The sequence below is a fragment of the Cyanistes caeruleus genome, chromosome 4 (genome assembly GCF_971803275.1).
Source record: "Cyanistes caeruleus chromosome 4, bCyaCae1.hap1.1, whole genome shotgun sequence".
Taxonomy (NCBI): domain Eukaryota; kingdom Metazoa; phylum Chordata; class Aves; order Passeriformes; family Paridae; genus Cyanistes; species Cyanistes caeruleus.
In genome coordinates, this window is record NC_141704.1 from 74,864,115 (window position 1) to 74,887,816 (window position 23,702).

Genomic DNA, 23,702 nt, shown 5'->3' on the forward strand with positions numbered 1-23,702 from the left:
TTGCTCTTGTTCTAATCTACATCTCATAGCAAGAAATAAGTAAGTTTTCTAGTGATTTTTTTTAGTTGCTGCTTTAAAACCACAACATTTATTTGGTGCGTTGGCCGGGAAATCGAAATTAGCAAATCTAAACCACTACATGGACATAGGAGTTGGAACAAGAAAAAAGAAACCACACAGAAATGTGTGTGTGCACTCCTTCAGCAACACCTGCACAGTTATCTAAGAAACAACAATCTTTTTACTCTTCATTCCATCCTCTCCTTGACTAATTTTGTTCTTTAATTATGACTTCTGGCAACCAGCAGTACAAATGAGGATCTTCCTCCTTTAGGTAATGCATGTTCTTGGCTCTGAGGAGGAGGCTTGTCTGTCAAAACATTAGCTGTCTCTTTCATATGTTAAGTATTAATTCTATTTATCTTCAAATTATTTTCAAATACTGGAGGCATTCTTCCCTGTATTGGAATGCAACAAGTGCTTAATTTCAGGTTTTTATGTTATTCTTGTTCAGATACGAAGCCAAAGCAAGTAATTAAGTTCTCATTTAAACCCCATTTCCTTAAATACCTATTCTCTTACCACAAAGAGCCTCCTTACCAGCCGCACACTCTCCCACAGCAGGCAGGAGCTGGTGGCCCATGGGGACAGCTACAGCCATACCCTGATTTCAGATGGCTTGTAACCACATCATTATTATTATTCCACTGTTTTCTGGGTAATACCAAGGCACATGTTATTGTGTGGCAGAGCAAAGGACTTATGGGTTCCTCAGCAGGGAGAGAATTTCTTGTCCCTGATTTAAAGGAAGGAGTTAACAGCTCACCACCATCTGACACAAAGGTCCTTTTCCCCTGCTATTCAAGGCCAGTGACAGCCTGTACCCACACCTGGAGCTATGTTTTTCCCTTCCAGCAGGAATAAAATCAAGGGTTGAATCTGGACTGGTACAAGTAAAACCAAGAGTCATGGATGATTTGTGTGCTCTGTGCACTCAGACCCAGAATTAGCACTGGTATTCTGGCAATGTAGGATCACTCGGACCTCATGCTGGCCCTCCAACAGCTGCTGGCATTATTCTTCTCTTCTGCTGAGGGCTTCTCTATGTGAGCCAAAGAAAGTGAGCTCTTGAGTCAAGATAAAGGCATCACTCCTTCCGGAACTGGAAGGACTCACTCTATTTAGTTCTGCCAAAGGAAAAGACAACAGAGGGAATGTGGTCACAACCAGCCTTCTCAATAACTCCCACGGAGATCACAGAAGATGCAACTTCAATGCTTTCAGCTACCCAGGACCCCAAACCCTAAGTGCATTTAAGGCACTGCAAGACACAGGTAAAACTCATGCAAGAGGCACAAAAATAGAGCCCTGTATCCACAGCAATACAAGCACACAAGAACTCCAGCATCAACCTTTTTCAAGGCCACAGCAAAGCTCTCCCAAGAACTAAGGATGGATGCCCAAAGGGAAAAAAACATTTCAGAAACACTTTCCTACCCCCTTTGGAGGGAAAGGCCTCCACGCCTCTTGCCTTGTGCCACCTTCCCATTTTCCCAAGGGGCTGTCTGCCCTGCCAGGAGCACAGCACCACGATGATGAATCCATGTTTTCCACTGCAAGGAGGAACATGACTCACGGTCCCCACCAGGACCCAATGACTTGTGGTATCCAAAGCAAACACAGCCAGCAAGGCTTTTCAACAAACAGTTAACAATCTCCTGCTAGCTATCCACCCCATAAAATGCCAATAAAATTTCCTCACTTTGTCCCTCACCATTGCTTTTCCTCATTCTTTCTCAAAAAGGACAGTTATAAGCAGAACCTGAGCCTCACTTTCCCACCCAAGCTAAGCCTAGAAGGGTCTGTGAAGGCCTGAACAACACCCTCCTCAGCTTCCATCACGTGTCCCAGTGCCTGTTGGATAACGCTGCTAGGAATAACCAGAAAGAAACTAAATCCTTATCTCCTTCAGGAAACTGCTTCAATTTTAGTGATTTTAGTGATTTTAGTAACCCCACCTCCCCTGCAGCGCTGGGGAGGGAAACAGCTTTGCACAAGTCCTATGGTGAGCAATACAGGAGCTCCTTGCTGTGCCAAAGAGGAGACTTAGAGCCTCAGCTCCAGCATCTGGAAGCCACAAGCCCACAGCCACCACCTTCATCACATAGCCTGACAGTCTCCATTGTCACTTGTCCTGAGTGACTCAGAAATTTGGGAGACGGAGGAGGAGGAGGAGAGCAGGCAGTGACAGTCCTCTGGGCTACAACACCAGGGATGGCAGACAGGTAAGTTCAGCATCCTCATGCATCATTGGGAAGGGCACTGACAAGCCTCCGTCACTGACATGAGAGGATTTCAGGCCTTTCCCTTATGGATGCTAACTGTGAAACAGAGAAGCACAGTGCCTGTGAAAATTACAGGCCGCATAGCTTTCTCAGTCTTGCCTGAGAAAGCTGTTTCACAGTTAGCATCCGTATTCCCTCATCCCCACCAGCTCACCCATAGGGCCAGTAGGCCACCACATACAGATTGTGGACAGCTGGTATCAGCAAAGAACAATCTGTAATGAGTTTTTAACCTTTGCTCACATGATCTTCAAGAGCAGAAAATTGCTTTGCAGTACCTGCAAAAGGAGGTAGGGAGTGGGTCTGAAACTGCTTCATTCTGGCCATCAAACAGCAATCACATGTTAATGACTTTCAGTTTATTCCCTGCAGTACCTGGTTCAGATTTGTGAAACCAGGAATGCTTGCTAATCTGTTTTCAGATTAAATGGACCTTAATGTATGTGTCTAAAAATAACAGGAGTTGCACAGTCATGTCAAGAGATTAAATTACCCTGAAGTCTGGAGAAGGATTACAGCTGTCTGAAAACAATAGGTGCATACTTTATTCAGCAGTGGTGTGCTTTTCAAGACAAATTTGAGTGGTCATGAAGACTGCTTTGTTCCTCTATTAGTGCTTGTGAGAAGCTGCATAAAAACACAGTGCTGTGAATGGCCTGACATTCACAAACAAGTCTTGCTTCAGCAATCACCCTGCACAAAGCAAAGCCAAAAATCAACAAAGCCATCCATCAGGTTCCAGGTTTGACTTCCCAAAGGGCTGTCCTGCACAGCAAAGTGTGTGATGTACAGCCGTATACACCCATACCCACACCTGCCTGACAGTTTATGTTAGAGAGCCATTATCCTACCAAACTCAGTAATAGAGTGTATTGGTATCATATCAGTGACATTTTCCCTTACTGATTTCTCATCCTTTGCCCTCCTGGTAATATTTGCATAGTTTGAATGAGGTGCCAGTATCTCCTGGGAGTGCCAGAGGGATGCCTTCAGGAGGATCTCATGGGAGCAAGCCAGCCATGCTCAGTACTCCTGACCTTGACACCTCAGCAGCATCACATGTAAAGTAAGAAGGAACTTGTACTGAGGAACTTGAGGCACCTTCAGATAGGGTGCCTATCTTAAAACACAGAGTTTTAAGGATGAACATTTGGGTTTTAAGCACCTAAAAGTCAGGCTCTGGCTCCAGTCACACATTGACCTGCCACCTCCCTCACAGCCAGAGGCAGACATTCAGGGTAGGGCACATAGCAGATGCTCAGGAGAAATAGGGAATAGCTCTGAATATCAGCACAAACCACCAGCAGCCGCCAGTTTGGATTCAGAGGTCAGAGACAGATTGGAGAACTGTAGAGAAAACAAGGACATATTGCAGAGAATAAAAAGACATACCTGAATATGGAAAAAAAGCACTAGGAGTAAAAGGTGGCAGAAGGGTAGTACAAAGACATCCGAGCATTTGCAGGATTTGGTGCTTCTCTGGAATGACTCACCCCTGCCCAGTAAAGCCTCTATAACACAGACAAAACCTATGCAACACAGCACTCCATCCTGTTCTGCAGGCAGGTTAGCCTGAACTTCAGACTGCATTTAACTGAGCCCCAGGTCATGTCAGAAATGCGGCAAAGGGATTGAGGGGTCAGAGCCAGGCAGGACAGCCACCTCCCTCCTTCCCAAGGACTTGGGGTCAGAGGGAGGATTATACACAGCAGCTCTGCTGTGCCTCTGCTTCATCTCCACTTGAGAAGGGGCTGGTGGAGCAGCTGAACCTTAATCATGCAAGTCTTCTGCCAGAAGAGTCCCCTCTGGGAAGGGAATTTGCTGCTGCCCATCTCCAGCCAAAATCTCACCCTCTCTGCCCATACTCATTTGCTCAGAAAAGTTTACCTCAAAGGCAACACCTGCTCTTCAAAGGAGCAACAAACTGTAGGGAAGTGAAGAATCAGTGGTCTCCCTAGACTTGGCCACAGTCCCTGCAAATCCTTGGAGGGGCTTTGGCCCAGACTACAGAGTAATTGCAGAGCAAAGAGGGAAAAGATACAGTGGACAGGTTGTTTGCAAGTTTTATTAAAGAAGGAAAACCTTTAGCCTGTCTTTGGACAGGCCCATTTGTAATTTTTAATCTGTTTCAGGGCAGATTAAAGATGCAGTGTTATCTACATCCACTGAGATCCCACAGGAAAAAAAAAAAAAAACAAAACAGTGGCCATCTGTCAGTTCTGAGTATTCCTGTAAAATTATAGACATCCAGCTTCTGGTGGGATACTAATGAAAAAGTGAAAAATGGTTAGCTTATTTGCCCCTCATTTGACCTAAGAAATGCTGTAATTCTTTGTGGCTAGTGCAAAAAGCAGAAAAAAAAATGTTCAGATTCTTCAGCGTAATCCTGGTGTCCTCAGTTTCTTTTGGTCTTTTGAGATTGCCACCCTGGGGTACCATCAGATATTAGTGAAAGGTCATACATGACAATAAATTATCTGTCTCCAGACAGAGGGAGATTCTGGCAGCCTGAAAAAACTCCATCATCATGTGTGCTATTTTATGTATCAAATATGAGAAAACTTCACACTTATCAAGCTTCAAAACCAACACAAACAAAATAACCCAAAAAATATTTGCACGTCATAGTTTCTTACAGCTTTTCTACCCTGTTTCTGTTCACTGACCAACCCAAAAAATTTTGCAGTAGATCAAAGACTTCAAATTCAGATGGTCACCCCATCTGTCGCCCTGTACTCCCGTACCCTTTCCTTACAGAGTATCTAAAACAGTGGCTACTTTACCATATGGTTATTCAAGTCCCATGGTCTGCAAGTAAATGCTCTAAGGAAAGTCCTATCACCACAGAGGTCCACAGGCTTAGTTCAAAATACTGATCATCAGGGGGCCAAGAGGAATGCACCCTTTTATAGTTTACAGAGCTTTTCCAAGGAGCACAACAGCACTGAGATTTTCACCAGGAATGGTCTAATAATGGTTGTGGGATTTCTGAATCATAGTTTCCCATCTCATCAGACAAAACACTAATTTGTATATCAGTTTTAGCCTCCATAATTTCTCCACAGTTATGAAACAGTGTTTCACCAAACAATATTTTTAGTCTTTTTTAAAAGGCACACAGAGTTCAGAGAAAGAGCAATTCAGTGCACTGAACTCTTCAGACAGTGAAGAGACAAACTGAAGAGCAAGGACTTACTCAAAGGACTCTTACTTAAAGCAGTACGCCTTTCATTTGGGGCTTCTTGCAAAACCCATGCAGGACATCCAGGAACTGGCAAAAAAACCCTCTCAGAAGTCTCTGGCTGTTTGGAAAGAAGCAAACTGAAGAAGAACCCGAGGTAGAACAGCTCCGTCTCTCAATTTTCCTGCCTCAGCAGCACTGCCACGAGCACATCTAACTCTGAAGTGATGGGTCGCTTACTTACAAAGCACCACAGCGATGCAGCTTTACCCCAAAGGGCTTCTGCTGCATGTTTATTAACTCTCAGTGCTCTCTCCACCAGATATTTTTCGTTTTCTAGAAAAATGTTTCTCTTTTCCAGACCAGATAGGTTTGTAACACCCACCCACCTGACCACAGCATCAGAGCAGTTTCCAGAATTGCATTCAAAAAAATGCCTAACATTTGTCACATGTGGCTTGCTTGCTCACTCCCATCCTCTTGCCCAGAGAAGATCTGTGTGCTCAGTGCTTTTTTTCATTTTGGCATTTTATTTTTAAGGTGCTTCTGGATCTTTTCTAGCAAAGCAAAATCAGTAGCAGGAAGCATGCCTTAAACAGAGAGCAGAAAGATAGAAGTCTGTGATTCTCCTTGATGCAATTTCTGCCATTTGATCTTGGACTGGTCCTTGAGAAACTGGCTGTCTTCTCAACAGGTAAGTTTAACAGTTCCCCTTGATCTGTAATTGGCTTACAGTGAGTGGGGAACAGGTTGTCTAGAGAGACTGCAAAAGCCCCATCCCTGGAAACATTTGAGACCAGGTTGAACTGGGGTTTGAGCAATCTGACCTAGCTGAAAACATCCCTGCTCATTGCAGGGGATCTTTAAAGGTCCTCTCCAAGACCATTCTGTGATTCTTTGATCCCTTCTGAAAGGCAGGGGTTTGAAATTCAGATTTTTCATAGATAGATGTTCAAGCCATCGAGCACTTGGAACATAAAGACAGGAGACATAAGCTTGATGCAACTCTTCTATTCCAAGCTATTGCAACCAGAAACAGAGAGCAGGTTTCTGTAAGAAGCAACAGTGATTCCTTAAATCCCAGTAAACCACCAGCCAGTAAGACCCCCTGCAACACCCATGCTAACCTCTGGGTATGAATGAGGGCAGTGCAAACTGCTTCAGTGCTCTTCAGGGGAAGAACCAGAGACTCTCTGTCTTTTTCTGTGCTGATCACAATAGCTAAATAAAATACCATCAGGTTCATTGTTTTCAGACAAGAACTACTTTAAGGTGAGGGTGGCAGGTAAGACATGATGTAGTGGCATCAAGAGCAATTTCAAACCAATGGGACATTACAAATGCAGAGAGATGGAGCAGTAAACGGCATCAGGAGGGAGTGATGCAGTAAGATGTGGAAATCAGAGGTATGCTTTTAGTTAGATTTTAAATGAGTATAGCAGAGGACTTCACCTGCTACAATGAGGTTAGCTGATCTTGGAGACTTCAATTCCTAGGACCTGAACTGATCAGGTCTGCCAAGCTTTTCTTTTCAAAAGATCTGGAAGGAGACACAAAGGATAAAATGAAAGGGGAAAAAAAAAATCCAGGCTCAGTGTCACCCTGAAAACTAAGCCTTCTGATAATGTTTTCATAGTTTTAGTTACTTTCCATGAAAGCCCTGTAAACACAAGTTGTTTACACTTTCCTTCTAAGAAATGTCTTTTGATGGACGTTTTGCATGACCAATGTGCTTGGGAAGATGGTAATTTAATTATCCAATCCCTGGTCATTGTCAAGAATCTATACATACTGGAGTCAGAAAATAAAGTCACGAGTTTTTGTTCTAACACTGAGGGTAGTAGTGTGAATCATTTTGTGTCCTTTAGCGACAGGCTCAGTACTTAGCATCTGGGACAGAAAAATGTTCTAGCTCCTGCTTGACAGAATTCTACTCAACACACAGTGAATCTTTGAATCTTTCACTTTTTTCTTTTCTTTTCTTTTCTTCTTTTCTTTTTTTTTTTTTTTTTTTTTTTTGAGGATGAAGCAGCTCACAAGAACAGCAGGACCAAGGGAAGCCAAGAATACAGCACCCAGAATACTCTCCAGAGAGAAGAGAAACTTGGTAAGAAGAGGTAATTAATGTCTGTAAATTAGTAGGTGCTCTCACCACTCAATGACTGGAAAAGGGTAGATGTGAGAGAGGTGAAAGGAAAAGGTAAAAAGGTGGCTGCAGGGCATCTTTTTATTTTGAAACAAAGCAAGTGCTTTTGCTACAGAGATCTGTTGGGAAAGGCACAGTCAAAATATCCACTCCACCAGCCTGCAGCTTCAGAAACCACTGCTGCATACTCCTCTATCTTAGCATCCAGTGCACCAGGCCACTTTCCCACAAAAAACTAACAACTGTGACTCAACAGATTTCTCTGGAACAGCTCTGTTCTCTGGGACTGAGATCCCCTGGCAAACATTGCAGAAACTTTAGGCCATCAACACCAACCTCTATTTCTCCCACCTAAACAGTTCTCAGGTCATCTGTGGAGCACATTTTGATGGCCAGAGACATGAGGAGAAAGCTGGAAGGCAAAGCCCTGGACTTCAGCACCCAAGATTGCCCACCACTTTCCAGCAAGCCTCATAATCATAAGATGGGCAGCAGTTGTCTTGCACAAGGTTTTCATTTTTGCTTTACTGCAAGGAACAAGCAAGATACACCACCTCCCAAGCTTTGATTTCATGGTAATGCAGCCAGTTTGTTCCTTCCTACCCACTGTGCTGGCCTAGGTTTTGGTGCCAGCTGCATGAGGAGCAAGATCAGCTGAGGAGAAAAAAATACCAACACACAAACCAACAACAAAGAACAGAAGGTGGAAAATCTCTGCAAGATCCATTCTCTACTGCAGTTGCTGAACTAACTTCACCAGCAGTGCCAGAGGCAGGAATGAGTGGGCTGGATAAGGAAGGAAGCGGATGCCTAAGCCAGCATTTCAGAGTACTCAGAATCACAGAATCCCAGAATGGGTCAGATTGGAAGGGTCCACAGTGGTGTCAGCTGGTCCTAATTCCCTGCTCCAGCAGGGCCATCCCAGAGCACACAGCACAAGATTGTGTCCAGATGGTTCTGGAGTATCTCCAGTGAGGAGACTCCCCAACCTCTCCGGACAATCTGTTCAGGGCTCAGTCACTGCCCAGGACAGAAGTTCTGCCTCATGTCCAGGTGGAACCTCCTGGGTATCAGTCCCTGCCCGTTCCTCTGGTGCCATTGCTGGGCCCCCCAGAGCAGAGCCTGATCCCTGCTCTGAGCCCTCCCTGCTCACAGGGACACACAGGGCTGAGGGCCCCTCCCAGCTGGGGCTCCTCTTGAGGCTGGACAGCCCCAGCTCACTCGGCCTTTCCTCATAAGAAAGATGCTCCAGTCCCTTGATCAACCTTGTCAAACGACTGCTTCTGTTGCTTTCAGACAGACTGGCAGCTCAGGACTTACAGGCCTTACACGACTGGCTCAGCCAGCTCCACCTGTTTGCAAACACCAAGCCCTGTTTTGCATTACTTGTACTCAGATAGCTTTGCTAGAAAAACACACTATATATTAACTCTTCCCCAGTCCAGGAAGAGAAGCACCCAACTGATCACCAACCCCAGGTATGGCCCAGGTATGAGTCAACACCTATCCAGCTGACAGCAGAGGCAAGATGCTAAAGAGCCCTGACCAACAAGAGATGGTTTCTGAAGCTATCCTCAATGAAGTGCTACAGAACCAGCTTGAAGGAAGAACATAGAGAATAAAAGGCAACTGAAATCAATGGCATGGATGACAACACCCTGCTGACTTGTCTCCAGCACCAGTAACACACTAATTCTTTGCTCTGCATCAGTGCCCAAAATTCATCTCCTAAAGTAAATAACTTGATAACTACTTGATTTAGTACACTAAGGCCTGTCACAAACTCACATGCAGCTGAGGTACTCATCACATGCTGAATATTTTATTGAGAAAATATGAAATGTTGTTTCTTAGCTGCCCTTGGCAAATGTCTGTGACACAGGAGGAGATTTCCCAAGTACGTAAAGATAAGGTGAGAGAGAGCTTAGCTGTGGTCAGAGTGGCTCTGTGAGCTGAGCCAGTAGAGGTCTCTCTTCCACTAATAAAAATAAATAAATATCTATATTCATCTGTGTATGCATGTGTCCTCACTTGGGATCCCCAGTCTCAAACTACAATAAAATATATACATCCGGGAGCCAGCAGCTCAGATGGGAGCAACCACTTTGTTCCAGGAAAAAAAAGTTTAAAAAAAGGAAGTTAGTGTGGTGTACCAAGTTACCAAGCTCATGGTATCAACTCCAGGCTTTACACCTGTCAGGAAAAATTTACAGTATGGTCCATCCCAGACCTCCAGCTTCTCTCTCCAAAGCAAGTGAGGACCACAGCCATCTGCTTGCAGAGCTCTTCCAGCCTGCCCAGGTAGCAGGGTTTCACTCTGGGTAGGGTCTGTCATGACAGAAAGGCTTTATCAGACAACAGTTGGATTTTTTTCCTCCATGTAAAGGACTGCTGGGTTTTTGTGGGAGTAGTGTCTGGAGCACACAAAATGGGGTGTCTGCCCACAGCTGGAATCCTTGCTTGAAGACTCAGATGTGAGGCCAAGGATAAAACTGGAATAAAGCTAATGTTACTGCCTGTTGTCTCCTCCAAACAGCTGCAGGCGCAGTAGGACAGACAGGTATAAAAGCTTGAGCTGGCACAGCCCATCTTTGTGGATAGGTGTGTTGCTCCCTGCTTCCACCCAGAGCCTGCTGGCAGGTGCCAAAGCTGCTGGGAGGAGCGGGGCAGCCCCTGCCAGCACAGCACAGCGCAGAAAAACACAGCACAGAACAGAAAAACACAGCACAGAACAGAAAAACACAGCACAGAACCGCACAGAAAAGTACAGCCTGCCACAAGCACCCATCCAGGTCAGCCTGGTCCAGCTGTGCCACGAACTGGTGTCCACTGCAGTGACATCCCACAATGTGTCAGCTGCAGCAGCAACCCTCCCTTTTCCAAAAGCCAGAGTCAGGGAATTGCCCTTAGAGACCTGAGAGCGGATCCCCACAGAATCCTACAACACCTCAACAGCAAACAAACTGCCCATTGCTTGTGGAGAACCTGTGATCAGCTGGTTAATTAAAACGGGAAAGGTACACACAGCCAGGCACAGCTGGGAAATGGGGGGAATTCCAGAGGGGTTACAATGCAGTGGTAGCTTTGTTTTCTCCAGGGAGCAGCAGAGAGTCTGATGCTGGTTTGTTTTTAGGCAGTTGCACTTAGTATATTATCATTACATATTTACATGTTATTTTCGTATTTTTATTACTGTTATTAATTTTATACTATAGGAATATATATTTTCTTGTTTTTTAAGTGAAGTGAATTGGGAATTATTTTTATTAGAAGGAAAAAAAAAATAGAGAAGAAAAACACATTCCCTTCTATACTTTGGCCTAATTTTCAGTCTTGCAATGACTGATGTGGACGAGACAGAAAACAGGCAGGGAGAGGAAAGGCACACAAGCTGCCTGGATGGAGGAGGTGGCTGAGCCTGGATGAAGCACAGCAAACCACAAGTGCAGATACAACCCGCCCAAGCAGGAAAAAAATGCCTTTTTTCAGCTCCATAAGTAAATGAAACATCAGAGGTGGGGGAAAAAAATCAGTGTTAAAAAAGTCCAGAAAGTCTTCTAAGTTTTTCCAGTAAAATGAAAGCAGAAGACATCTAATTTAGTGAAAGAGCAAAACAATTAATACAATATAATCTTATTCTTTTACTGAAGAGCACACATTTTATTAGTGCCACAATGCTGTGGCCTTTTTATTTTGGTATTAAAAAAAAACAAATATTGAGGATAGTAAATTACTTTCAAAAAAAAAAAAAAAACACAAAATGCTGTAGGATGCTGAAACAAAACATGTTGACATTTCCTGATGTGGAATATCTTCTTCTGAAAATGAAATTCAGCTTTATTCAGCTGAAGCTACTGAGACGTACAGATGGGTACAGGATGTTGGAAAACATCTTCCAGCTCATTTCCCCATCTGAGGAAGCCGAGGCTGGCTCTGCAGCTGAAAAGCAGTGGGTGTTAATACTGACTTTAAGGACACTTTGTTAGTACTTTCTCTTTCCGCCAAACGTCTCCAGTGAGAAACGGTCAGAACCACATCCAAAATACTCCTGCTAAGGAAGAGGTCATATCTCTCTTCTCTGGCACGAGAACACGCGGCTGTGTGGTAGGGAAAGCCAACCCTTCCTGCAGCACAGCCCTGCATAGAAGCCCCGAGAGGGGAAGCCTTGCTCCCACCGCGAGCAGACCGGGAGCGCTGCGGGACGCGAACCCGGGCGCACGGGACGGCGGAGCGCCCGTCGGGCGGCGGCTCCAGCCGGGGCAGCCCCGCAGCCTGGGCTCAGCGGGGACGCACTGCCGTGTGCGCGCAGGTACGTGCATGTGCACACGCGGAGGGTGCGCGCGGCCTCGCGTACGTGTGGCCGCGGAGCGAGGGAGGGAGGGAGAGGGAAAGCAAGAAGGGAAGGGCGGGGGCTGCGTGCGCACCCCGCGGGGCGGCCGCGCGGTTGCATCAGACGGGGCGGGTCGGAGCCGGGGCCGCGCTCCGCCCTGTCCCTGCCCCTGCCCCTGCCCCTCCGCAGGCCCGGACCGGCCCCGTCTGGCCGGCGGAGCGCTGCCGGGCGCACGAAAGCAGTGAGGCAAGGTTGCCTCCAGCCGCCCGAGGAAGAAATGTTACGGCGGAAGCAGGGAGAGGGGGAAATACAGTTTAAAAATTTGCCCCTGCCGCGCCTCTAGTTCCCCACCAGGCTGCGGCCGTGCAAGCGCTACAAGAGGCCTCCGAGGGAGGGGGCGTGGGGTAGGCCCGAACCGTAGCCGCCCTGCCCCCCTCGCTCCGGGCAGGGCGGCGGGAGATGTTCCCCACTCTTGCTGCGGCCCCGTGCATCCCCCGGGGGTCACCGAGGAGGAGGCGCGGGCGGGCGCGGCGTTCCCCCGGCGCTGTTGCGATAGCGGCGGGCGCGGCTCCCGGCGGGAGCGGCGGCCCTCGGCTGCCGCGCAGGCGGAGCAGCGGAATCGGTCGGCCGCGGCAACAAGGGCAGTAGCGACGGAAAAAAAAAAAAAATATTAAAATAATAGCGGGGGGCGGGGGGGCGGTCAGAGGGCACATCCCAACCCCACGTGACGGAGGAGCCCACCCGCCGCCGCCTCCCTCCTCGGTCCGGGGCCTGCAGCACCGACCCCCCCCCCCCGCCCTGCCCCCGTCCCCCACCCGGAGGGGTTGGCTTGCGCCGGCGGCGGGGATAGGCCGGCTCGGGGAGGCGCCGCTATTTATTTTCCACCGAGATCACTTTGTTCGTGCTGGGACAGGAAAAAAAAAAAAAAAAAAAAAAAAAAAGAGAAGCAAAACATCACATAACTTTTTTCTTTCTTTCTTTTTTTTTACTAAATCTTTGCGAGTGTTTTCCACGTTTAGCGGGCTGGGTTGCGATGCAATCCCTGTGCAAGGGGCAGGAGGGCAGGCACGGAACGTGCCCGAGGCGGGCGGACGGCAGCGCGTCCAGAGGTCCCGAGCAGGGCAAGGCCAGCGCCAGCGCCAGCCGTGCCCCCCGCGGCCCCTCCGCTCCGCCCTACCCGAGTCGGGGCAGACACTGAAGTGGGGCTGGCGACCGGGGACTCGCCCCTCTCCCCGTCCCTCCCCAGCGCCGGCCCAGCACAGCCTGGCGTTCTCGGGGAGGTTTCGGAGCGAGGGCGAGCCCGGGCGCGGCCGGGATAAACAACAGGATCGCGTTGCACCGGGTAGGGGGGAGGGCCCTGGCGAGCCTCGCAGGGAGCTGTGCTCCCCCTCCGCCCCCGCTCTGTGTTCTTTTACGTGTTCATTTTTTCCTTGCAAGCCCTGGGTCTGAGAACGCCGCTCCCCCGCATCCCCGGGCGGAGGGGCCGCTCGCACCTTGGCGGGCGTGGCGGGCAGGGCCGGGTACCCCCGTCATCCCCCGCACCACGGGCATCCCCTCCTGCACCCTGCGGTGCCATCCTTCCCTCTGTCCGGCGGCGCCCGGCCCTGCGCATCCTTGGCAGTGGTGCGGTGCCTCCGCCAGCATCTGCCGGGCCCGGGGCGTGCGAGCCGCCATCTTTGATAGCCACGAGCGGCCGCCCGGGGAAAATGCCCCGGGGCTCCGGTCAGCGGCGCGGGCCCCGTCAGCGAGGGACCGAGGGACAGTCCCGGGAATCCCGGGGATGCGCTGGCTCTCCGATGGCGGCCCCGGAGGTGCTCTTTTGGGCTCGAGTTTTAAGCCTTAGGAGTCGAAGGATTAAGTGCAAGAACTACCTCGAAATATCTCTTCTCTCTCAAAAATAAACAACCCCACCCCAAACCCCAAAACTATTATGACACAGGAAATTCCACTCTTTTGCACCAAGAGGGCACATCGTTGCCAATTATTACAGAGGAGACTGAGAAGCATTTATGTTGGAAAAGCTCTCTTGAATCCAGCTGTTAACCCAGCACTAAACGCCGTCCTCAAGTGCCACATCCACAGGTCTTTCAAATCCTTCCCGGGATGGTCACTCCACCACTGCCCGAGGCAGCTCGTTCCAATGCCTGTGCACCCTTCCATGAAGAAATAGCATCGCTGCACTAAGGGTTCTGCATCCTTTACTTTCACCTGTGCCAGAGACCCATGAAGAGATGGATACTCAAAGGAAAACTGTTGTTATTTCTTATAGTCCTATACCAGGCTGAGGGAGGTTGAAACACACACTAACAAAGACCATATTTCTTATATATGGCAGTTTTCTTTATTGATTGCTTGTTGTGAAACAATATCAATCTGGATTTTTTTCCCCACACATTACAAAAAAAAAAAAAAAATTAAATTGGCTCAGTCTGCAATCTTTTAAGCACAGCCATATTAATTATGAGAAAAAGAAAAAAAAAAAAAAAAAAAAAAAAAAGAAAAAAAACCAAACTGAAAAAACCCTCTGAAAAGTCTACCAAATAGAGCATTTACAAATGCACAAAAACATGCCACTTTGGCTTTATGGGGAAAAAATATCGTCTTCTAGATTAAAAAAAATCTTTTAACATAAATAAGTTAGTATAATTTCTCAGTGTCTTTACAGAGTTATGTACACAGGTACATTTCGAACTTTTTTATTTTTACATACAGGTACACAGGCAACATAGAAATACTGTTTAAAGATGTAGTATCCCTTTTCCTCCCACACACAAACACTATAGGAAGTGGGTCAGATCAGAAAACAATATTCTAGATTCAGAGCAAAAGCTTTTCAGATTCGGTTAAAAAAAAAAATAAATTAAAAAAAAAAAAAATCAGGCAATGTAATCAGGTGGGATGGTTTTACACAACTTTTTACAGAGTATCAGTTTTGGTATATGGATTTGGAGGGGAGAGGGGCAGGGAACTTTTGCTGCTACATAACGGAATCATCACAGCTCCCACCTCTTCAGCTTAATGCCATAGGAAGAAATTTCACAATAATCTGCTCTGAACAGTTACCACGATGATACATTAAAAAAAGTCTAAATTTTTTTTTAAAAAAAGAAAAAAAGAGAAAAACACTGTGGACCCACTTAAAGGGACAATACATCTTTAAGTAATAAAAACCCTACACTGCTTCTCTTCATAGATTTCTTTTCTTGCTAGATTGTGAAAGCAAGTTCCAATCGGTCACCCTCTTCCAGTCCCTCCCCCCCCGCCCAACAAATTTTATGTGCTACATAAGGTAAAAACTATATACACAGGTAGTACAATGAAGCAAATAAGGAAACACCTAATTGCACAATGCTACATCCAATGCTTTTAGAGGCAGGTCTTTTAAGAGTGCCTAAAATTTAGTGTTATTGTTTGCTTTTTGTTGCTGTTGTTTTTTGTTTTTTTGTTTTTTCAGTGCTTGTACAGGACCTCCATCCCTCGGAGATCGGCGATATGTATTTTTTTCCTTTCCCACTACAACTTTACATCTTCCTCGCTTCATCGCCGCCCGCCCCAGTCGACGAATGAGGACGCACACATCCTCCGCTCTGCGGGAATAATGAAAAAAAAAAAGAAAAAAAGAAAAAAAGAAAAAAATAAGAAGAGGTGGGGGGGAGAGCGATTAGAAAACATCGACAAGAAACGCGATCCGCGGCGCAACCGGTTCAAACCGACACCGCATCCCCGGGGCGGGCGGGCCCAGCCCGGGCGGGGCCCCCGCCTCCCCCACGCTCCCCGCGCCGCTGCCAGCGGCCTCGGCCCCTCCATCCTTCGGCGGGGAACGCGGGGTGACCCCTCTCCCGTGCCCCCACCGCCGAAAGCTGCCGGGAGTAGCGGCATTCGCATGGCCGCGCTCGGCCACGGCTCACCCCAGCGGGACTAATTTGTTGCAACTTCTGCTTTACAGCTTAATCTCTCTCTGCACAATCGCAAATGTTTTTTTTTTTTTCTGGTAAACCTCGCTCTTAACCTCGGCTCCCAAACCGCCGGCGCAATTTTTACCAACTATCCCCGCCCAGCCATCGCCTTAAAACAAAAAACAAAAACGGGGTGGGAGAGAAGGTAAAAAAGAAAAACAAAAAAAAACCAAAAAAACAAAAAAAAACCAAAAAAAAAACCAAAAAACTGCACAACCCAGCCTCCCATTAACCCACTCCCTTCCCCTGCCCGCCTCTAAAACCAAACCAAAAGAACAGAAACAAAAAAAAAAAAAGGGGGGAAAGCAAAAAAAGAAACCAAACCAAACAAAAACAAAACAACCTTGCATTGCTCGAATTTTAAGAAAATGCCCGGATTCCCCTTAAACTCAACTTCTTGACTTATTTCTCCCGCATGAAGGTGGCCGCGACATGCAATGGCAAGGCTGACACTGGAGATGAAAAAGCCCCGGGGGCGGCGGACAGGTGAAGCCCCCCGAAATCCCCTGGCATCTGACAGGTTTCCAACTCCGTCCCTGCACCCGAACGGTCCTTGGGAAAGGGCTCTCCCTGGCCCCTGTGCCCATCCCGCAGGAAGGCAGGGTCAGTCCCACTGCAGCCCTTGCCCCAGCCCCCTGACGCTGCCGAGCCCAGGCTGGGCTTCACTGCTTGTTTTGTTCTTTTCAAGCCCTGCGCCTCCCACTCCCCACCCTCCAACACACACCCATTCCCGAGCGCTCGGGGAAAGCCACCCTTCCTCGGAGAAAACACCCCTCGGCGTTTCCCAGGGGCTCGAAGCCCCCTCCCCACCCTCTTAAGAGACGCGGGATAGACACTCGGTCACCCCTTCTTTCCCTTACTTGCATCCTAATGCCATACCCTAAAGGGAACTGACCTAAACGCTTTACGTTTGATGTCTTCCTGGGCTTGATTTCTTGGGTGTTTGCTCCACTGAATTGGCACTGGGGGAGTCTTCTGAAACCTCTTCTTCTGTTGTGTTGGCTCTTTTATTTTGAGGAGAGGAATCTAGGAGGGGAAAATTAAAAACGAGGGGGACGGAGGGGGAGGGGGGAGATATTAAAATATTTTCCTTCCAGATGTATGCTCGGCATCCAAGGGGGATAGAGGGAGCCGGGGGGAATATTCCCGGATCCCATGTCAGGTATCGGCTGCGTGAAGCGATCAGGGGGTGGGGAGTTGGGCTTCTCCCTGGATAGGAGATCTAAGTTCCCTATTTTCGTTTAAAATCCATATTCGTCTTCTGCTGGGCGCTGTGCACCTCCTCCCACCTGGGCAGGAGCCCGGGTCCCTACAGTGGGGCGGCGAGGGGTCGGGGGATCTGACCCGCGTCTAAGGGCTCTTCCGTGCAAATAATCTACCAGCTCCCACTCTAGGCGGGCCCCCCGGGACTGCAAACACTACCCGGGCTTTTTTAGGGGGAAAAGGGAGGGGAGGATACGCCGAGCTGGTGCTAGGCGTGGCAGGGGCGGAGGGGCCGGAGCCCCGGCGCTGACACGAGTGGGACGCGGGGCAGAGCCGTGGGGTACGTTACCGTCGGCCGCGGGTCTTTTCCTCTGGGCAATGCACTGCTCTGCTAAGTCCGTCTGATTTTCTGAAACATCAGTCTTTTGAGCTACACAGTGAGTGTCCTCTGAGATTCCCTGAGAACCGACAAAAACCACGGTTTGGCAATTCCCGTTTACATCCAAGCTCTGGCGGCCGGCGGACTTGCAGACGGCTTTCCGTAGCCTGGGGGGTCTGAAGTAGAAGTCGGGCGAGCTCCCTTTTTCCACGGCTTGCCACTCGTACCTGCCTTCCAGCGGCCTGTGATTCTGGAAATCGAAATTCCACTTCCTCTGGTACGCCTCCTCCATCTCCTGCAGGTGTTTCTTCAACTCCCTGTTGAGCTCTTCGTGGTTCACCGGCCCGAAGAGGTTCCTGCACGCAGACGGCTTCGGGTACTCCGACTGTCTGGCCTCCATGCGCTCCAGGGTAGGGCTCCCATTAGAAATGCGGACGTTTGACATCTCCCCGCACGCTGTGGCTCCAGGCGGGGGTTGTTGTGCTCGCTGCTCTCTCTATCCGCGGCCGCCGCCGCCTCTCCGCCGCCCTTTATTTCCCGGCGCCCGGCGGCTCCGCTCCGCGGCTCCGCTCCGCGCTGCCTCGCGCTGCAGCCCCGCCTCGGCCCCGCTCGCCCTCGGCCCGCGGAGAAGGGGCGAGGAGGCGCCCTTGCATAAGCGCCGGCCCGGGGATGAGCCCCGAAAGCCGCCGCTGCCGCCGCCGGGGAGCCCCGGGCGGGTGAGAAGCGGAGCGCGGCGCTGCTCTCGCGGTGTCGGTCCGCCGCCGGTGGCGATGGTGCCGGTGCCGGTGATGGCCTTGGTGCCAATGATGCCCCTGCCGCTCGCACCGCCGCCGCGTAGTAAAAGCGAGACGGAAAAAAAACAAGGCGAGATGAGCTCTTTTCTCGGCAGCCCAATATGGCGATTGAAGGGAGGCTGACGAAGAAGAAAATGATTGACAGGACGAGTCTATTTAAACAGCCCGGCCGAGCCATTGGTTACGGCGGCAGGCACCGCCCCGTCCGCCCGGCCCTGCCCCGCCGCCGCCGCCGGCTCTAAAGGTGGGACGGCGCAAAGCCAGGCCGGGCCGTAGCGAGCCGAGCCTGGGAGCGAAGGGAAAACCGACCAGGGTTAGCCCTCCTCACCCCTCCGCAAAACCCGGTGGGGATTGTGCCGCCCCACAAAAACACCCCCAGCGGCCTGAGGAATGGCAGTGGCTGATTTTAGAGTCAGGGCTGTGACAAGACCGCTCTAGTTTGCCCGGGTTGGGCACTAGCGGTGCGTCCCCGCCGAGGTCCGGGTTTGGGGGCAAGCTCGGGGCTAGTGGGCAGGCTGAGCCCCACCAGGGCATGCCGCGGGGATCAGGACCCTGACACCACTGCCTGCGGAGATGGGCTGGTGACTCGTCGTGCCAAGGCGATCATCTTCTACCCTCTCGGCAGAGAAAGGGCTAGGTTAAGAAATATCTGTAAAATAACCGCTGCTGCGATTTCAGATGTTAGCAATCCGGGAAAAGAAAAAAAATAGCATTGGGGTTTGTCCCGTTTGTGTGCTCAAAAGATTAGATGGGCAAAGAGTCACAGCCAGAGATTTTTTAAGCAACTTCCTCAGATAGTCTGAGCATGTGTGGTGGGCATAAGAGCAATTGTGCATTCCTCTCTGGCCCCCTTTTCTCCAGCCCTTTCCACTGCCAACCTCTCTCACCAGGCAGGTAAGGCATTGAGGGCAGTGCCCTCGATGTATTATGTGACACTGCAGGTTCTCTCAAGCACTAAAGGTTATGAAGTGTCCAGGTGCCTAGATCCTGTGCCTGAGTCTTTGGAGGGCCCTGAAGGCACTTCACACCCATCGATACGGCCAGGTCTCCTTTGCAAGCAGAGCAGCCCTGTGCAAACTTCAGGATGGGAGGGTGAGGGGGGTACACAAGTAGCAAGTTACCTCAACAAGGCAGGGTTCAATGCAATTTGGTTTAACTGTCTGAGATGAGAGTCAGCAGGTTTGGCCTTGAAGACATGGAGATTTTACACACTGGAGAGAGGACACAACCTTCACAAAGTACTCAAGACCAGGCCAGCACTCTGTCGGCCATTGTCAGACTTAAGACCTCCAGCTTCTGCTCACACCACTCAGCAGAGTAATCTCAGTATCATCAGACCCAAGTTCAAAAAAAAAAATGTGTACAGGCAAAAAAAAAATACAAATGAGATAAAACCACAAGGTTGAAATACGTTATTACCCACATTATTTTTATTTATATGCTGGGGATTTTAGTACTTGGAAGTTGTTTTCTAACTCCTCTCAAAAACCACAAATTTCAGCAATTAACTTGCAGAAAATTAAAACTGACATTCACATGTCTGAAGGACCTTTTTTTTGGAGATTTTTTTGAAGTTGCAAGTGCATGATAAAACTCCATTGGCTGGAAAAAGCAGAGCCTGCATCTGCTGTATTTGCAGGATTTCATTTCTCCAGGCTTTCCTATCTTTGACTTCCACTGCCACTAGCAAGGAAGCTCCATTTCAAACTTCATTTTCTCTGTCAGATGTAGAGACACTGAATTTGTTCTGTTGATCCACACATGGGACATGTACAAAGTGATCTGCAGAAAATGCCTGAGGATGCCCAGGGCTTATCCTGCTGATGGGGGCTTCCCTGCTAGTAACCTGCTGAGTGTCCCACCCCAGACTCCTTAGGTGAGGAGTTCCCATTCTCTGCTCCCTGGGAGTCTCTGCATGTCTCCCTAATCCAAAGCGAAAGGCAAACCACTGGTCTGCAGGATTATAACAGTGTACCAGAGTATAAGCACAAACTAGGAAACAGAAAAAATTGTGGGGAGTGTGGGTTTCCAAAAGACTCTGTGCCCCACGAGTAAAGCAGCAGCAGCAACATCACAGCAGTGTAACAGAGAGCACTGATTTATCTGAAGCTTTTGGAAAAGGAAAAAAACCAACAAGTTACAGTGGGACAAGAACATTCTGGGGTTTATTTTGTTGTTGTTCTGTTTATACTTTCCTTAGCATTAGGGCCTGAGACTGAGTCCCTGGATGCTGTACAAGTACATTGAGCACGAATAGTTAAATCCAAGGGGGGGGGGGGGGGGGGGGGGGGTGGGAGGAGAAGAGGGGCGAGAATAATTTAAGCCGCTGATGGTAGCAGCGGAAGAAATTAAAGAAAATTAAAGAGGAGTGGTCTCCCCCTCGGTTTATCCCTCTAACCGTTCTCCTCTATCACCCTGCCTCGCCCTCAGGGGGGCTGGGGAGAGGGAAAGGGGAGGGGTTGTAGCCCCGCAGCAGCGGTAGCTGCGCGTTTCTCCGGGGGCAGTACAGCCCGCAACCCGCGCCGCCAGAAACGTTGGGGTCGAGTTGGGACAAATCATCAGGAAAGGTGGTAAAATTATGGAGAAAATAAAAAAAAAAATGAAAAAAAAAATAAAAAAAAAAAAAAAAGAGTGTCTCCCCCGGGGTGGAAGCATCCGTATACCTGGAGCATCCTCGGCCGTGCTCAGAGATCGGGGTTGGTCCTCGCCTTTCTTTTGGGTCTCGTCTCGTCCCCCCTCGTCTTCCACGAGATCTCGGCAATCCACCTTAAATCGCTGCGGCTGCAGAGAAAAAAAAAAAAAAGAAAAAAAAAAGAAAAAAAAGTCTGTGTGTGTCTGCAGCGACCTTGCCATGATCTAAAGTGTTTTGTTTACAGTCAGGCACCCCCGATGGCTGCAGCAAATCGGGACAGAGGCAGGCGCCCGCCCGTAGTAGCAGTGAAGCGTGGAAAAAAAAAAAAATACAGGAAAAAAATATACTCGAAAGTCCCGGAGTGAAACTGTGGAAAGATCAGAGCGCCATCGTCTTGCAAAAGAGGGGCACAGCAGTGGGGCTACGGGGGAGGCGGTGAGGGGTGGGGACGGGGGCGAGAGCTGGGCCTCCCCCGCAGAGCTCCAGCCGCCCCCAGCCCGCTCTGCCCCGCTCCGGGGCAGTCTCAGCTGAAGATGCGGCCAGTCAAAGAGGAGGAGAGGATTAGAGAAAGAAAGAAAAACAAACAACAACACGAAACCGCAAATAAAACTTGGAGGAGTGAAGCGGGAAGGAGGGAGGACTGTTTATGGGGAGGTCTGGATGAAGAACGTCCTGTCTCCTCTAACAGACTCTGGACACCCTGTCCCCTCTCTTCCCATTACCCCTCTCCTCGCTCTTGTTTGGGCTTTTCCACTGGCACAGCTGCTCGCTGTTTTTCTTTCCTTCGGAATCACTTAGGCAAGCCTCCTGTCTTCTTTTTCGCCACCCTTCTTCCCCAGCACTTTATAAGGCTGTCCAGTGAACCAGCAAAGCCCATCCAAACTGCACACACAGAGCATCTGGGTTGATAGGAATTTTACATATTCCCTTGCAAATAGCAGGAAAATTTGGAATCATACCTGAGCTCTTCAACCAGGATGTGTCCTCCAGAACAGAGAATGAAGAAAGCAGGAGTATGACATGACCCATCTGGAGGTTTGAGGAGGTTTGCTCCTAATCCTCCTCAGCTGAGGAGCCAGTGCTGCTTCCCCACCTCCCCAGTTTTTCAGGCCAAGTGCTGATTTCTTCAAGAGATGTGGGGCAAGCCTGCCATGAGATTTGAGGTGTAGGCCCCAAGTATTCACCATTTAATATTCACTTAACAGGAGCCCTTCCCTTCTGGGCAGGATTAGGGCCCGGTGAGGTTCAGCAGCAGGGACTGTCAGGAAGGAAAGAGCCACTTTAGTGTCCAAAGGCTCTGGGGACATAATCCAGCAGTGCCCAAGACCAGAGCACTGCCTGGGGGGCGCAAGGAAATGCTACCCTCCTGTGCAAGTGGCGTTCGAGACCTTTTGCTCATTTTCTGTAAACTCTAGAGGGAGCCTAAGGACAGAGATCAGGCCAGGACCTGGCCTCGCTGCTGGCACCTGGGCTGTCCCTGGGCAGGTCCTGCTCCCGTCCCTGCTGCAGGCGCTTCTGCGGCCTCTGCTGCCGCTCCACTCTCGGCAAGTGGGGAGCAGGGGTGTCCGGGGGTCCCGGCTTGGCACCACCTGCAGCAGCCTTGGGTGGGTGCCAGGACCAGCCCCGCAGATTTTGAGCCCTTGTGAGGGTGCTGGCAGCGGGTACAGCTTGGGGGTGTCTTTAATGGGATTTGAGGGTGTCCTTAATGGGATTTGTTTTAAAAGGCAGGTACTATGTCAGAAATGCCTTCTCTACGCTATAATCATAGGGCAGGTTACACGGTTATGTCTGCAGAAGATACAGGTTAAATTACTAGCACTGGAAGTACTTTCATTCTTCTCTCTTTGGAGCTCTCTGCTTGTCACCAGCTTCCCTTGACTTGCTAAAGGAGCAAAATACCCTGATGTTGTCACAGGGAAGACTCTTCTGGTCTGGCTCAGACAATTTTATTTTGTTTTTCATTTTCTTTGAAGTGCAAAATAGGAGAAAACTGCTCTTGAAGTACAGGTGAAGCCAGGAGTGTCTTACAGACAGCAGTGATGGATGCACTTTTCTGGGTAACCAACTTCTCTTTTTTCAAACCAGGAACAAGAAAGAGGATGTTAATATACAGTCTCTAAATATAAATACACACACTCGCACGTGATTATGTTGAGTTTTCCCAGCAAGCACGACTGTTGTAGAGGTGAGGTCTAAATCAGTAAATTGATTATTTGATGTGAACTGATCTAATTTCTCTGAAGAAAACACAACATTAAAAAAAAAGTAATTTTCAATCCAGTCTAACTCCATGTCTGTTAGACTTCCAATTTAATACACGACATAACCCATGCCACGTTGTTAGAATAGCAAGTTTTTGACATAAGAGTCTTAACTAGAGGCTTATGGCAGCTAAAGTTCCTTTCCCTTTCTGTGTTGTTTCCCTTCCCTTCTGCTCCTCTCTCCCTCCCCTTCCTCTTGTCCTTCCCTTTCCTTCTCCTTCTCCCCCTCTCCCTTTTCAGGGTGTGTAGAGGATTAACCTGCTCCATGCTTATTAAGTTCTAAGTATTGAAAGCCCAAAGCAAGAGCTGAGCACCAACAATAACCAGGAGCTATTATTGTCGCTATGAAATTAAACAGTTTTCTAGACACTTGCTCCACCACCTATGCCTTTAAGAAAGTTTCCCAACAGAAGAATTAGGTGCAGTGGAAATGAGTTGTCCTGTTTTTCTACAAAGCCTGAAATGAACCTTTCTG

The 23,702-nt window shown here is 48.9% G+C and overlaps 1 protein-coding gene and 1 long non-coding RNA gene across 2 annotated transcripts; both read right to left on the reverse strand.

The window, feature by feature from the left end:
- Positions 1-14,682: 14,682 nt before the first annotated feature.
- On the reverse strand, positions 14,683-18,453 carry CDKN1B (cyclin dependent kinase inhibitor 1B). Its single transcript, XM_086885346.1, has 3 exons — positions 17,511-18,453; positions 16,854-16,984; positions 14,683-15,589 (listed from the first exon to the last, which is right to left on the reverse strand). The coding sequence occupies exons 1-2, from the start codon at positions 17,983-17,985 to the stop codon at positions 16,863-16,865; spliced, it is 597 nt and encodes a 198-aa protein (XP_086741472.1). The 5' UTR covers positions 17,986-18,453; the 3' UTR covers positions 14,683-15,589; positions 16,854-16,862.
- Positions 18,454-19,742: 1,289 nt separating this feature from the next.
- LOC147653775 (uncharacterized) lies at positions 19,743-22,399 on the reverse strand. The gene is made up of 2 exons (XR_015285765.1): positions 21,926-22,399; positions 19,743-21,115 (listed from the first exon to the last, which is right to left on the reverse strand). It is a non-coding gene; the product is annotated as an uncharacterized LOC147653775 (long non-coding RNA).
- Positions 22,400-23,702: the final 1,303 nt, after the last annotated feature.

Bases quoted from the DNA above. Each gene is read 5' to 3' on its own strand.
- CDKN1B (XM_086885346.1), bottom strand. From the start codon at position 17,985: ATGTCAAACGTCCGCATTTCTAATGGGAGCCCTACCCTGGAGCGCATG. The intron at 16,985-17,510 runs GTAACGTACCCC...TTCCCCTCCTAG, and splicing joins GAAAAGACCCGCGGCCGACG to ATTCCTCTCCTCAAAATAAA.